Source organism: Sordaria macrospora, chromosome 1 (assembly GCF_033870435.1).
Source record: "Sordaria macrospora chromosome 1, complete sequence".
NCBI classification, from domain to species: Eukaryota; Fungi; Ascomycota; class Sordariomycetes; order Sordariales; family Sordariaceae; genus Sordaria; species Sordaria macrospora.
Window position 1 is genome coordinate 6219763 of NC_089371.1, and position 15029 is coordinate 6234791.

At 53.6% G+C, this 15029-nt stretch overlaps 5 protein-coding genes across 5 annotated transcripts; 2 read left to right on the forward strand and 3 right to left on the reverse strand.

The window, feature by feature from the left end:
- Nucleotides 1–96: 96 nt before the first annotated feature.
- On the forward strand, nt 97–1005 carry SMAC4_01369 (uncharacterized protein; the record flags this gene model as incomplete). The annotated part of the gene is made up of 2 exons (XM_003352487.2): nt 97–377; nt 466–1005. Exons 1-2 carry the CDS (start codon nt 177–179, stop codon nt 1003–1005), a joined length of 741 nt encoding a protein of 246 aa, XP_003352535.1. The 5' UTR covers nt 97–176.
- A 348-nt stretch (nt 1006–1353) lies between these two features.
- On the reverse strand, nt 1354–5643 carry SMAC4_01368 (uncharacterized protein). The gene is made up of 2 exons (XM_003352486.2): nt 2188–5643; nt 1354–2120 (listed from the first exon to the last, which is right to left on the reverse strand). Exons 1-2 carry the CDS (start codon nt 4077–4079, stop codon nt 1841–1843), a joined length of 2172 nt encoding a protein of 723 aa, XP_003352534.1. The 5' UTR covers nt 4080–5643; the 3' UTR covers nt 1354–1840.
- Nucleotides 5644–6794: 1151 nt separating this feature from the next.
- SMAC4_01367 (uncharacterized protein) lies at nt 6795–8651 on the forward strand. The gene has a single exon (XM_003352485.2). It carries the CDS (start codon nt 6855–6857, stop codon nt 8547–8549), a length of 1695 nt encoding a protein of 564 aa, XP_003352533.1. The 5' UTR covers nt 6795–6854; the 3' UTR covers nt 8550–8651.
- A 210-nt stretch (nt 8652–8861) lies between these two features.
- On the reverse strand, nt 8862–10364 carry SMAC4_01365 (uncharacterized protein; the record flags this gene model as incomplete). The annotated part of the gene is made up of 1 exon (XM_066089579.1): nt 8862–10364. The coding sequence occupies one exon, from the start codon at nt 10362–10364 to the stop codon at nt 8862–8864; it is 1503 nt and encodes a 500-aa protein (XP_065945793.1).
- Nucleotides 10365–10763: 399 nt separating this feature from the next.
- On the reverse strand, nt 10764–15029 carry SMAC4_01364 (uncharacterized protein). The gene is made up of 4 exons (XM_003352482.2): nt 13551–15029; nt 12826–13076; nt 12279–12711; nt 10764–12222 (listed from the first exon to the last, which is right to left on the reverse strand). The coding sequence occupies exons 1-4, from the start codon at nt 13576–13578 to the stop codon at nt 11411–11413; spliced, it is 1524 nt and encodes a 507-aa protein (XP_003352530.2). The 5' UTR covers nt 13579–15029; the 3' UTR covers nt 10764–11410.

Here is a 15029-nt window from a genome sequence, read left to right on the forward strand (position 1 = left end):
TTCCCCGGCAGGTAAACTTACATGCAGAACTGAACCGCGACAAGGTACCGTACCTTTTTCACATACAACCTGGAAGCTTTCCGCAAAACGAACGAACCTCGAATTCCAAACCAAAACCCAAACCAAACAACAACTTCACAACCCGACCACACACAACAACAGAATCATATTACACAATGTCAACAGAATCCCCCCTCGTCGTCCTCCCGGGCGAGGCCATCGACCCTTCCCTCATCCCCACCCACAAGAAGAACCCCCTCCGTCTCGGTCCCGGCCTGCGACACATCCCTCCCAGCGAAATCGTGCCCACGGTAGCCGGTCAGCTAGTAGTCGACCATCGCAAGACATCCATGTGGATAGAGTATAACGGCGGTCGCGTACGTTTTTATTTTCCCTTCTTTTTCCCTTACTCCCTTTCCCTCTCTTCCCTTTCCTCTAACTAACTCTTACTTCCCCCCAAAAAAGTACATCCCCTCCCAAGGCGACCTCATAATCGGTCAAATCGCCCGTTCCGCCACCGACTTCTACTACGTCTCCCTCTCGCCCTACACCCCCAACGCGACTTTACCTCATCTAGCCTTCGAGTCCGCGACCAAGAAAACCCGTCCCCAGTTTGCCTCGGGGGAACTCGTCTACGCGCGCGTGTCTCTGGCCAACCGCCACATGGACCCGGAACTGGAATGCGTCAACTCGTCCACCGGCAAAGCGGACGGTCTTGGTCCCCTAAAGGATGGGATGGTGTTTGACGTTAGTCTTGGGTTCGCCAGACGGTTGTTGATGGCGAAGAGTAGGGAGGAGGGGAAAGTGGAGGTTTTGGAGGCGCTGGGCGAGGAAGGACTGGCGTTTGAGACGGCGGTGGGGAGGAATGGGAAGGTGTGGGTGGGGAGCGAGAGTGTGAAGACGACGGTGGCGGTGGGGAGGGCGTTGAAAGAGACGGATGAGAAGGGGTTGGGGGTGGAGGCGCAGAGGAAGTTGGTGAAGAAGCTGGTTAGGGAGATGCGTTGAGGATCTGGGGGGATGGGATAGGATTACGACGATGACAAGGAAGGGCAGCAAGGCCGCCCAGCCAGCCAGCAGCGGCTGTTGTTTAAGTGCCTAGCATCGCTGCGATGGAGCTTCGCAAGGAGGCAGGAGGAGGAAATCTCTGATGTCAACCAAGACTTTGCGAGAGAGTGTGGCTTGACTCACTCAGGTCTCTTCCAACCAGAAGCGAAAGCCGACTAGAGTGTAGAGATACTCCTCCAGCAAAAGTTTGATACCCCGAGGGAGAGAGAAACGCATAAGAGCCATAGACATGCACAGGCTACGAGCCGTGGGTTCAGTTGAAGCGCTGAGCTGCACCCACCATCAGGCATTCACGAGCGAGGAAGAATGAAGTTCAAAAGACACAGAGATCTTCAGGCGAGAGGACAAAAGGCCATGGTCATGTGGACCGTAGATGATCTCAATGGCTTTTGGTAATGTATTGAAAAGACAAAAAATGCTAAAGCCACGCGCTCCATACAGATGCATCATATACTATAAAAGGCGTTTCTCGCTTTCCACAATAAACAAAAAAATCTAAACCGTTCATCATCCAAAAATGCTGGTAAAAGAAAGGCATACAATGCCAGACTAAGGTGGGTATCACAATCCCCCGATCTTCTTTCCCACAAGTTCATAAACGACCATCAAGGCCCCTGAAGTCCCAATCAAAACGCTGTCCTGGCGTCTTTCATCTGGTATCAGTTCAAAAAGCGCATTAAACCCAGCTCGCTCATCAAGAGCAAGAGCATGCCACGACCCAAGCAAAACCTCATCGTACACTGCTTCCTCCCAATAGAGCACCATAGATCATGTATCATTGAGCGTCGTTCATCGGCACGTCGTTATACTCGATTGGCTCGGTAACTGGCGTGATTTGGTGCTTGTTGATCATGTGCCTCCTCCAGTTGTCCTTCCTGGGGAATGAGCGGCCACCCTGTCTCGACCAGGGGCACTCCGGAACCGTGCAGTGGAACTGGCGAGTCTTCTTGTGCTTGTCATTGATGTGACGGTCCAGGTGGGTCTTGGTGCCGAACCGCATGGTGCAGTTGGGGTGGGTGCACTCGTGTGGTCGCTCGTGGTAACGCTTGTGGTGGCTACAGGTGTGTTAGTGATATGTGTAGGTAGGCAAGGTAAGGAAGGATAAGGAGGGGAGATACTCACTTTAGCTTGTGGATTTGGTCGAATTCACGGTGGCATTGGTCGCATGCAAACACCCTGGGTGATGCACCGCTGGATGCTGGTGTTGCTGGGGACATTCCGGACTGAGGGATGGTTGATGGGGATAGGCCTTGGGGGTAACCCATCACTTGGTTTCCAAAGTCGTTGAATCCTCCTGGTGACATTCCTTGTGATGAGGAATAGTCGACAGCCGACAATCCTCCGGGGGACATGCCCTGGTTTGAGGAGAAGCCCCCGGTAGAGAAGTTGGCTGGCGAGTTGGGAACCATGAGTGGCACAAAGTTGGTGTTCTGGTCAAAGTCTGGCCTGGGCGAGGGCGAGTATGTGAGCCGCGTGCTAGGCGTGTTCTGCATCGAGGAGTCGGATAGTGGCGGAGGAGTAGAGACGTCAGACATGTCTTGGAGACCGAAGCCGTCGTTGGGGTACAAGGCAATTTGGTCAATATCAAAGTCCTGCCCGTTCTGCTGAATTTCTGGCAGATGCGTATACTCGCTAAACTGAGGCTCCGGGCTGTACTGTTCCTGGGGGCTTTGCATCTGCTGGGGATAGGCGAACTCGCCCGGAAAAGTTTGAGGGGAGAAAGTGCTGATAGCAGGAGCAGGAGGGGTGTTCTCCAACTTGATAATCTCCTGGTTGACAGCCCAGGCGCTCTCGGCTTGGTTGGTAGGCCTCATCATTTCCATAGGACTGGCGGTTGGCCCGACAGTCGTATCCACACGAGAGCTTGGAATGTCAGAGACAATGGTGGTAGGTGGTAAACTGTCCGTGCGGTTGATGCCTTGCTGGATTTCCCACGAGGCAAGGAGGGTGTCTTGACGGAGGAGGGTGAAGTCTTGGGGATCTATTTGGCTGAACACGGGCTGAGCGGTAGGCAGAGTAGTAGGCTGCGGTGGTGGAGGCGCAGAAGAGTCGCCAGAGAAAGGTTGGCCAGCACTGTCTAGATATGGATGACCGTGATAATACTCCCAGGCAGCTCCGGGCGCCTCAGTGTCAACCTCGAAGACAGGGGGGACAGGTTCAGGTTGATGTGTTGGAACCTGGTAGTCTTTGGGAGTGTTGAGCGAAGGCGACCGTGTTCCAGCGGTACCTCCAAGGGTCGATCGTCTGCTATCCCTCCGGCTATGACCTGACTGACGTCTGTGGATAAAGTTCCTGATGGACTCGGGAAGATGAGGGAAGGAGTAACGTTGAGTAGGGCGTTCAAAGGATTCCGGCTCTTCAGTGATGCCTCCAGGTGGAACGGCAGGTACTTGGTGAGTGGGTGGGCTTAAGCCGTGGGAGTCGTCAAGGCTGAGGTCGCGGTTGCTCTCGGCTTCAGTGGTCGCTATAGATCCAAACCTTGGTCTTGTCGAATCGGGAACAGGTTGCCCTCCTTGATGGTTTACTGTGGCTGATGCGGTTGGTGATGGTGGTTGGAAGGGCGGCGATATGACGGACGGGAGTCCCTGTTGTATACCTACGCCTCGTGGGAGGGCCGGGGTATGTTGTGACTGATGATCGGAGGCCGCCTTCTGATCGGAGTCGTTGCCGTCGCCGGGGTGATACTGACCCGGGATGAAGGTGGCCGATGATGCAAGGCCAGGCGGGGTGTCCGGAGCATAGCCTTCCCCTTCCCCGGAGAGCCGCTTGGGTGTGCCCCCGGGGCTGTTGTGGAAAATGGGGCCTCCGGGGCCCTGCCCCATTTCCGCATTGCCGGCATCATCACCATTCTTTTCGGTCCGGCGTTTTCTTGCCCGGACAACAAAAGGAAACAGACATAGGAGAATCAGGAAAAAGCCAATGCAAGAGCCGACCACAGCCCCGGCGATGGCTCCTCCAGAGAGAGAGCTGCCGCGCGGGGTGAGGACGGCCCGCGCAGACAGGGACGCTGCCATGTTGGCGTTGTCCTGAGAACCGTCAAATGGTACTCAATGACACTTGGGCTGTTGGGAAGGCTGACTCGTCAAATTCGTAAACCAGAAGACAGGATCCAATGCGATGGGTCGCAGTCCGAAAAGTGAGGGCGCCCGAGTGTAAGTGAGTTGTCGTCGACGTGATCAAATTGCAAGGTTAACGGGATGTGTTGTTGAAACTGGTGGTGGTTTGTCGCAAATCCACCACAGCACAGCACTGCACCTTGCGAGGCTGTGCCTGAACCAAGCAATTCAGGGACCTGCGGACGGGAAGTTCTGGGGCTAGCTCCTGCTCCACGGACAACCCGACAGGACCACCAAGCGCGATTCTCCTTTTTTTTTTTTCCCCAAGAGTTGATGACGGAATAGCTTGGATAGTTGATGATCTGTTGGTGGGCTGAGTAAAGTCGAATCGATGATTTTGAATAACTGTGTGGTTGAAGGTAAGAGGTGCGATGTGGCGGTTGGTGGTGGTGGTCTTTGCAGGTTGTGACAATGCTTGACCGACCGGATTAATGAGATAGTGTCGGGTAGATGACAGAATGGACGGAAAGCTGGAAAAGAAGAGAGACTATGGTATCGGTTAAAGCTGGAGCCCTACGATTAAATTGCGACGGTTTGTTATTTGGTGTTCAGCCTCATTCAGCAGGTGAGAATGATCAGGCCTAGACTCCTTCTGGATTGAGTTCTTTCCTCCTCTTGGTGGTCTGGTGGGAGAAACGACAACTGTCGAGGCGGGCACTGGGCAAGAAACAATTTGTCCACCGCCATCTTGGACGACGAGGAACCCGGGCGGGATAAGAAGGCTGGACCCCGGTGCGATCCAGTCTTCGAGAAGCATGGAGGGTCATTTGCTCCTCTTCTCAACGGCCTGGGTAGGCGAGACACAAGGGGACTAGATAGTACACTAACAGTTCATAGCTACAACTCGGTGAAACAGTGTTAGGACTTTCGTGATTGCTGGAGAGCGGAGAAGTGAGAGGGCCCGAGAAAGCAGGCGTCAACAGCTGTCACCACAAGGAAGACACCATAAGAGGATGGCTGGGCTGGCTGGCCTTGGCAGTTGGCACCCGGCTCCCTCTGTTTTTGTCTCCCAAAGTTCCTCCTCCACAATTCACCATCTCCTCTCTTCCGTTCATAAGTCACAACCAGGCCGACCCTGGGATTGTCTCTGAACCCCACAAACTCATGTTTCCTTCTTCTGCCGGAGGAAACGGGGTGTTCAGTCGTACCAGTGGACCCATGCTGTTCATGAACTCCTGGTCGCCAATGTCCAAGTTCATCTCAGTTCAGGGGCTGGATATGTCTCTCTCTCTCTCTACGTTGAGGGATGGTGTCTCTATCGCCAAGTTGCTGACGGACGATGAAAAATGGTAACCATCAACACATCAGCCCTAAGGATTCTAAGGGGGTGTCAGACTGAGGTGATGAGTGAGTGAGTGAGTGAGGGAAGAGCTTTTGGTGTGGTAACAAAGCGACAGCCCGCCACCGCCTCGCGGTCTGCACTTCTGTGGCCAGCTCAACCGATCCAATGAGAGCGGTGCCACGATGCCACAGTGAGCTGTACGCGGATGGCACAGCATGCCGAACAGCAGATGCCAGATGCCTCTGAACAATGCTGGCTTGCCAAGTTCAACAAGGGCGACGTCAATATCCGATTTCGAAGAGAAAGGTGGATTTCGATTTCGGGTTTCAATCCATTCGGTTCCGATATCATTCATCCAACGGGTAAATTGTTGGGTTGCATACGCTCATTATTACCATCTGGAATGACCGACGTGGAAGCGGCTGAGCCCCAGCCCTCCTGGCCGCAAAATGTGGCCGGGCACACCTGTGGGCGTTGATGATGGCTTCGCTTCTCGGAGAGGTCCGATACCTCCCTCATGTTACAATTCGGACGGAATCAAGGTGAAACAGCTTCTGCCTTTTTGCTATAAACCGAAATCGTTCTTCTACCAATGCCCTTTGACTTCTCGTTGGAGAAAGTTGAAGGAATTTCGTGGTGTTGAACAGACCACAGCCCAATAGATTAGAGCGTTCGATAAGATGCCAACATGGGGCCTCCGCTAATGTCGGTGGCGATGCCGCGGCGCCGTCATCTTCTTTGCGGGGGACATCCCACCTTCCCCGGACTTCCCGCGATGGGGATGACCAATGCATGACGGCACTGCCCGGGACCAGATCCGGAGGCTCTGTTGTTGGTCCAGTTGTCAAGCGGCTTTCATCAGCAGGCCAGACTTCATCTCTTTTCTCTCGTGTTTTCATCTTCACTTTGATGATATCTCAACTAAAGAAAGCACGGTTCATGAGCCTATAAACACTGTTTCGATGGGATGAAAGCCGTGCCCAAGAGAGATCTAACAAGATGACGCCAACATGCTCACACAAAGCACCGACTGGCCCGAGATCTTGACCGAGAACCAATGAGACTTCTTCTAACCCCTCTTTCTGCCGTCTTGTCATCAGATCTCGGGTTGATACACTCATTGGAGAGAGACAATGGGATGACAGCCGTAGACAGTTCAAATGCACAGTCAGACAGTCGGAACAGTTGGAGAAGAAGCAATGCATTGAGTCGTTGTCGTCATCCAACATATGCTTACAAATATTCGACGTGCGTCTAAGTCACAATAGCAGGTGTCCTTCATGTGAGAAGAGCTTCGCTCTTAAGTTCTCTTTCTCTTCATGTCTCCCTTCACTAGACGTTCAGATCATCACCTTTAGTCTCCAACTTCAAATTCTAGGGACTTGGTGATCATGAAGCAGACACTCCTCCCTCTCTTTGCGGCTGGAGCCGCTGCACTATACGTGCCTTTCCTGGGTGTCAAGGAGAAACAACTCCTACCAATTGCCGAGGACCATCTTGGAAAGAATGTTCTCTCCAAAGTTCAGGACTCCTGGGACGATTCCGCACCCTCCATCTACTCCTCTTTGATCGAGAAACACATCATCGAGGAACTTGAGGATACCCTCAACAAGGATCACAAGCATCACGACCACGATCATGACCACGATCATGACCACGACGGTGACCATGGCGGACACCACGGCCATCACGGCCCCCACCACCCCCCGGGAGACACCAGCAAGTCCATCTACGAACTGATCAAAGAGTCCAAATACAGCGAGCGTTTCGCCAAGATCGTCGACGAGCACGACGACATTAAGAAGCTGCTCAACAACACCGACGGCAACAACAAGCACAACTACACCATCTTCGTGCCTACCGACAAGGCCTTTGAAAGATTTCCCCATCACCCCGACCATCCTCCCGAGGAAGTCGTCCGCCACGTCCTCCAGCATCACATCCTCCCCTACCGTCGACCCATCTTTCACGATCATCGTCGTCATGATCATGACCACCACGACCATGATCACGACCACCACGACCATGATCACGACCACCACGACCATGATCACGACCACCACGACCACGACCACGACCACGACCACGACAAGGACTCCTACTCCCAAGAAGATGAACAAAATTTCCACATCTTATCCTTCCCCCACCTCCTCCCCTCCCTCCACACCCTCCCCACAGAACTTCACTCCCCCCTCCTCGACCACCGTCCTCAACGCCTGCGCCTGTCCACATCCCCCCTCTTCTTCGGCCACGGCGGCGTCCGCGTCAACTTTGTCAACCGCGTCGTCATGCCCAACATCTACGCCTCCAACGGGCTAATCCACGCCGTCGACGGGATCCTCGTCCCTCCTCCCCCGGCTCTCAAGGGAGTTTCGCTTTTGCCGTCGCTATTTAGCACTTTCTCTCTGGCACTGGAGAAGACTGGCCTTGGTGAGGAGTTGGGTCACGACGACGATGACGACGACGATGACGATAAGGACAGAGATGACAAGAAAAAGAAGAAGAAGCAACAGGTTCCTCTAATCATAATGGGAGGCGGCGAAAAGGAAGGCAAGGGAGGTACCCTCTTCGCCCCCACCAACCGCGCCTTCGCCCGTCTCGGTCCGCGTCTCAATGCCTTCCTTTTCAACACCGAGCGCGGAAAGAAGTATCTAAAGGCTATTCTTAAGTATCACTTTGTTCCGGACCAAACCGTCTACTCGGACGCTTACTACAAGGGTGGTTCTGGCGATGATGGCAAGTGTATGGAGCAAGATGGTGATACCTCCAACAACTGCTGCCCGCCGACGCACTACGACTTGCCTACTCTCCTAAGTGAGGACGCGAGGCTGGGTGTCGATATCAAGAATTGGAGGGGGTATACGACCATGGTTGTTAATGGATTTAATCGGCCGAGTGTTTTGGATGGGCCGGCGGCCGATGGGGTCATTCATGTTGTTTCGAGCGTTTTGATTCCGCCCCGCAGGGGAAATGGTGAGATGACAGAGGAGGACGTCGGGGAGATGAGTGTTGAGGAGTTGGTGGCTAGGTTGGAGCCGTATTTGCATGGAGAGGGGGTTGAACGCCCGCACAATGGAGATTTATAGGTGATGGATGATAAGTGGAGCGTGTACATGTATGATATAAGCTGCTGTTTGGAAAATATGGAAGTTGAACGATAATGAAGAGGCAAAGTATAAGTAAGGTGAACGCTTTTTTTCAGGAATAATGTTGAAAGGGTTTGTATGTACATCTAACCCAACGCACCATGTATAAAACTCACCGACATCTAAACTTGCCTTGATCCATAACCACCCGAGTATCATCAACCTTTCAACCACCACCTCTTCATGAACCTACCCTTTCAACACCCCCTTGATAGTTCCAACCCTCTTCGCAACAAACCCCCCCCCCTTCTCTTACTTAAAAGTATCAACAACCCTCCCACTCCCCTTCTCAATCTCCACAGCCCCCCATCTCTGCTCTCTGCTCCTCCTCGTCAGCCCCTTTCTCTTCCCACCTCCTTCCTCATCCAAAGTCTCCTCCAACCCTTCATAAATCCCAAGCTCGTCCAACAAAACCTCCACTGCCCATACATACCCTCCATAACCACCTCCGTAGCCACTTCCATGACGACTCCTTCCCCTAGGCACTTTGGTGCACAATAGATGGAGATCAAGCATCTGGGAGAAGACCATCCCGTAGGAGGGTTTATTTCTTCTTGATGCTGCGGCAGCGGCAGCATTAGCAGTAGTAGAAGCTTGAGTTTGGCTATAGCTACCCGGACCTCTGCTGCTGCTGCTATCGGAAGGGTAGTAAGGACCACCTTGTTGAAGAGGATGGTGTCCGACCAAACCAGCCATAACCCCCACCGCCCCCTCCATAGGTGCCGGAGGTGGTGGATTGAATATCGACCTCATAATCGTCAACTCCTGCTGCTGTTTCTCCCCTTGCCCCCTGTTATCATCAAATATCGAGTTCGAATTATTGGAAGTGGCAGTAGTAGGCGAGGTAGTCGAATTCAGCATCATGACCAACGGTCCCTTCCGACTGATCTCACGGATTTGATCAGATAGTTGAACGGCCGAGTTGTGTGCTGAGAACCTGTCGCTGCCGGTCTTGTTGTTGCGGGGGGCGGTTTGGAAGAGGGTGTTGAGGAGATGGGAGGTGTTGGTTATTAGGATTAGGGATGGTAGATGGTCGTTTGCGTTGTCGTCTGAGTTCTCTCCTTGTTGTGCCCTTCCTCCTCCTCCTCCTCCTCCTCCTCCTCCTCCCCCTCGTCCTGCTTCCCCTTTCCCGTGACCATCATCCACCACCGTAGCTGAAGCAGTTGAAGAAGTACCAAGAGCAGGAGCATTTTGCTTAAAGGTAGAGGTACTCTCCTCCAACTCCCTCAAAACCTCTCTTAACCCCTCCGCATCAAAAACCCTCGCCACCAATACCCGTTCCAAACAACTTTTGATCGTTGCCCTATCCACCTGTTGCTGCTGTCCGTTCCCACTGCCATCCCCTTGAAGCAGCAGCACCCTAGCCTCACTAACCAACGCCAGCCTCAACATCGGCAACAAACTCGTCGTGGAAAGTGTCGTGATGATCATCGCCTTCGCCTTCCCCTCTTTTGATTTTATCGAAGCAGGATCAGACGACGACAACAACATCCTAGCAACAACCTGCAACCCAATCCCCAACCCTATTGTCTCTTCTTCGCTGCTTATTCCTACCACGCAACCCGGCTCGAAACCCCCTTCGAATCTTGCTCCTGCTGCTGCTGCTGCTCCTGTTGCTCCGCCGCCAAGGAGAACGTGGGAGTCGAGCTCGCGACACCCGGTGGAGAATAACAAACCATTGCGATCATGACCGCGAAGTCGTGAGATTCTGGGGTCTTGGGGGAGGAGAGTGGAGGCGGGTATTGGTTGTAACATGGGAAGGATGCGACCGACGGGTTGAATGTTTTGGTGTTGGGGCGGAACCTGGGGTTGAGGGTGGTGGCTTCAGTTCCACTTTGGTGCAGAAATATGTGGTGATGTCGTGGCTGATGAGGGGTGATTTCTAGGTGATCGTCTAGAGTGTCCGTGAAAATTTAATGGGGGTTTGTTATCATGAGAACATTTTTGATGTGGTTGGATGTTTGGTTGACGTAGTCACTGTTTGTTGAAAATCAAATTTGTTTCGTCCGAAGAATCGATGTGCGAGTTGGAGACAATATGCGAGTGGCGCTGCTGCAAGAATCTCGGACGAGAAAACTTCAACACGGTAGCAAAACATTACGATGACACAAGGGCAAAGTATCGCCGTCAGTCACCGGTTGTAATTTTCAAAGATATACCACAATCCATCATTCGTATTCTCAATTGTCTAATAATACATACATACAACACTATTCCATGTTTGTTGAAGGACGACTCAGTAGACTAAACCATACAATTCCAAAGGTGATGTCCTTGATTATGTGCTAGGTAAAACTTGGTATGGTACTGTGCGTTGATTCTCGTTGAGCAGCTGCAGGACGAAACAATGCAAAAAAGACGACCGCGAAGAAATAGCCGCCCGGATAAGAGGAATCGTCGGACTCCCATTGACGTTTAACAAAAACTAAACAGACAGAGAGAGATAATGAAGATAGTAAGAGCACCAATAGGAGCGGCGGTCCCGACGAGCACACACGCCTGTTACTCTCCTCCCATCATTTGCGCACCAAAAGCAAAAGATTAGCAATTCTTTTTGTACAGGAGTTTCCCTGCACGCCGCGATCGTTTTCCTCCCCATCTGCTACCGAGAAACAACCCTTTGCGCCCAGAACGGAGGTCCTGCTCGAACGATCCCGGCGGCCGTGTATGGAGCCATACGTCGTGCTTAGCAATTCCTCGCGTCAGATCTTGGCATAAAACAACTCGGCAAACTTGGGCTTCAGGTGCTGATGCTAGCTCGTTTCACCTTCACGCCGCTCGCCCCAGGACAATACCCGTTTCTACGCGTATTGCGAGGGCACAGGACCGGCATCAGCGCCAGGAGGGGCAGGACGGGTCCTCCGTCCGCCCTTCAAACTCTTCATGCGGCCGATAATACCGGTTGGCTTTTGTTGTGCTTCCTCGAGGTTCATGGCCGCATCTGTGGTGGCCCGACGCTCCAGGTTCCCTCTAGGGCAGTTGTTGTCGGTCCTCCGCACGCTAAAGCCCTCCTCTCCTCCCTTGCCCTGGCTGTATTCCGAAAAGAAGGGGTTGCGCTCCGAGTTTGGGGTATTCATGCTGTTAGAAGTTCTACCGCCGTCGCCTGGGGGAGACCTCGCGTAGTTGTAATCCGTGCTGTTGAGTCTGCCAAGAGACTGGAACTCCCGCTCACGGGAAGTGCCCTTGTTGATGTTGCGAATCCGGTGAGCAAGGGACTTCTTGCGTGCCAGACCATTGGTAGTCAACTCCTGAGCAAGCTCGTCTTGGCGTTGCTGGATCGCGGTACGCGCAGCCGGTGTGCCTTCCAAGAAAGTCGAACTGCCAAGTCCCAGAGACTCGTCACCGTGCACGGCGCTGCCGCGGGCGGTAGGGTCGAAAACGGGCAGCTCACTCTTGGATGGAACATTCTTGTCCTTGGTTTGCCAATCGATATAGGCCTCCTGGTCGTGTTGACCCATGAACGTGGCATGATCGGGTCGGGGGTTCAAAGGTCCAGCGCCACCAAGACTGTTGTTCAGCGAGCCTTCAGGGAAGGCTTCCATAGGAGCGGGTCTACTTGACTTCTTGTTCCGGTGGGGGTTGAGAGCATCGAACGGGCCATCGTGATGGAACACTGTTGGTGATGCCTGTTAGCGCTGAAAAGCAGACATGGATTTGGGGATAGCTCACTTCCGGTTCCATAAATGCTTGTGGCATCAAGCTGGTCAATAATGTCGAGTTTGCGGTTGGTAGGCTTCTTCTCCTTGTTTTCACGGTGACGACGCTCGCGCTCGCGCTCACGCCGCCTGGCATCACGGGCCCTCTTCTCCTTCTCATCCTCGGTCAAATCAAGCACGGACGTATCCGAGTTCCTGCGCGGACGCCTCTCCGTTCTTCGCTGCTGCGGGGGAGAGTCGATGTCGATGAGTGTGCCGCTATTTCCGTTTCCACGGGGCCTCCTGGAGCGAGGGTCTTCCTCTTGAGAGCGAGACGGGCGATGAGCGGGAGGAGGTCCTCTGGGGTTGGCATTCTCACGTCCTGCTGGGGGAGGCACAGGTCGGCGGGCTGCCGGCGGCGGGGGCGGCCTCGAGCCAGATGGCTTGTCATCGAGGGTGAGGGAGCCCTACGAAATAAATGTCAGTCAATCGGTACGACATTGCTCCGGCTCCATGACACCCAGCAAATAAGGGCTTGTGACTTGTTACAGCCGCAAGTGGGAGGATCGGGGACAACCTACAAACAGGTCCTCGGCCGTGGCGGACGGCTTCCTTCCAAAGCCAGACATTGTATCGGAAACTGATCGGTTGGTTTGTGAAATCGGACGAGTGTTGTTGGCAGCACCGATGTCGAGAAAAGGGTTCCGCGAGGTAGGTCTCGGAGGGGGATCGTCAAATGGGGAGATAAGAGGTCCTGAAGTGGTGGGAGAGGCACGGTCACGGTTGCGGAAAGGATTGTTTGAATTGAGCGACAAGCCAGTAGACCGCTGATCTAAATCCCAGGTCAGGGGAAAACCCCAAAGCGTCAGCGAGCCGTCAATCAAGGAAAGCAAAAAAAAAAAAAAAAAAAAAAAAGGGTGGATTTGGGAGCAGCGGCACCATGCATGCGAGTGACGCCTGTGATAGGGATATGAAACAGCAATCTCCTCTACATGACACAGCGGACTCAACGGCGGAGCGCACTGATAAGGTAGCGCCCAGGGCAGCCAAGAGACCAGGCAGGAGCCCCCAATGGAACAAAGATGGACGAAAAACTGGGAAGTGGGAAAAGCGGCAACCTTCAGAACATGCCAATGGGTGGATCGGCCGTTTCTATTCTGCTGCAATTGAGGGGGAGGCCGCTAAACAAAGCCATGCAAAATGGGGGGCCGTGTGTTTGGGAAGGGGGCAGAAAGGGGAGCAGATCGTCCAGGGCCGGGTTCCTTGCTTTGTGAAAGATATAAAAGGGAACCGTTCAGGCACTCACCATTCTGCTCCGACTGGAAAAACGCCATGATGGGCTAACTTTGTGGTGTTGGGCGGGGTGTGCTGGAATGCAGTGGTGCTCTGGGCACGGTTCGTTCGTCCGGTGCTGATGCTAGTGGTTGTTTGGGTTGCCCGGTTTGTTGGCCGCCAACGCTCGTTGTATGTCTGTCTGAGCTATGTGAGCAGGTGCCGTATGGTGCCGTATCTGCTCCGGATGCGTGCTGCGGGATGCGGACGCGCGGTCTGTGATACGGGTCTTTAAAGTGTTTTGCGGTTCTGGGTTGCCGTGCCGTGGGCTCGCGTCATACCAGATAAGAAGCTCGGGTTGCGCACTTGGCTTTGCAGGATGGACGAATTGCCGGGGAGGTGGTGGTTGATGACGGTTTGTCCCTGGCCAAATATAAAAGAGCAGGTAACAGCCAACAACAGGTCGATCCCAAATGTCCCTTGGAACCTTGAATTAGCCAACGGCCGCGGGTTCCGACTGGACTATTTGAGTCTTGAAGGGCTGTGTTTCGCCACGCGACGCAACGCTGCCACAGCCGGTCTGTGTTTTTTGGTTGATTGGCGCTCGAGACGTTGAACTCGAACCCAATTGCGATCGCACGGGGTCTTTGAGTGAAATGCCCGTGAAGGATAATTTCACTACAAATATGCAGGCACTGCTTCCCAGATCGCGCTTCCCGTTCTGTTCCCAAAGTGGCCGTGGCCTACTTGTAGCGACACAAACAACCTGAAATGGCGATCTTTCTCCCTGTTGTTTTCCGACGTCCCTGGGCTTCCGAATCGGTCCCGGTGGTGTGACACGAGCGGGCGGTTGGCTTCTTCTTTGAGGGGTGGTTGCGAAAAGCGGAGGACTTGGTCTCGGGTCGACTGACCACCAACTGGACTGCAAACTGCAAGGTGACGGACGATGGGAGTGCGAGACTCGCTGGGCTGGAGGCTGAGCTGTGTGTCTGGTCTGGAGCCGGCGTCTGAGGGAGACGGTGCTTGGGATGGAAAATGGAGAGAGAGGGAGCGAAAATAGGAGTAAGAATTAGCTTGAGATGCTTCTTTCTCGTCGACCGGCCAGGATCGATCGGTGTCGCGGGTTAATGGTAAAGTGTAGTAAAGAGGGTACTGTAGTTGTTGTTGTTCAATATGGGCGTGGACGCGATCAAGCACCAAGAGAGTGCGAATATTGACCCTTGGTGTGTGGATGTCCAGTGACAAGCAGTCGGGAGTGCGAACAGAAGGAGAGGAAAAAGGGAGGACCGGAGAGAAGGGATTGTGCTTTCTGTTGACTTTGGCTTTCCAGTGGCAGTGGCAGTGGTAGTGGCAGTGGCAGCGTTCTTCCGGCGGGCAGGCGGGCAGGTGGGCGGCGAGGCGAGCTATTTCCTCCCGTAGTCTCTAGTCTTGCAGTCTCCAGTCTTCAAAAGCACACTGCGAATGATCCGAAAAGGAGATTGCAATGGGGGTGTGCCAGACGCAGGGTTCCCGT

What these genes read in the sequence shown, in the direction of transcription:
- SMAC4_01368 (XM_003352486.2), bottom strand. Translation starts at nt 4,079, where the DNA reads ATGGCAGCGTCCCTGTCTGCGCGGGCCGTCCTCACCCCGCGCGGCAGC. An exon ending in GACCAAATCCACAAGCTAAA is followed by an intron (nt 2,121 to 2,187) that starts GTGAGTATCTCC and finishes ACACACCTGTAG; the next exon opens with CCACCACAAGCGTTACCACG.
- SMAC4_01367 (XM_003352485.2), top strand. Translation starts at nt 6,855, where the DNA reads ATGAAGCAGACACTCCTCCCTCTCTTTGCGGCTGGAGCCGCTGCACTA.
- SMAC4_01364 (XM_003352482.2), bottom strand. Translation starts at nt 13,578, where the DNA reads ATGGCGTTTTTCCAGTCGGAGCAGAATG. An exon ending in TTTCCAGTCGGAGCAGAATG is followed by an intron (nt 13,077 to 13,550) that starts GTGAGTGCCTGA and finishes CCTGGGATTTAG; the next exon opens with ATCAGCGGTCTACTGGCTTG. An exon ending in CCACGGCCGAGGACCTGTTT is followed by an intron (nt 12,712 to 12,825) that starts GTAGGTTGTCCC and finishes TTTATTTCGTAG; the next exon opens with GGCTCCCTCACCCTCGATGA.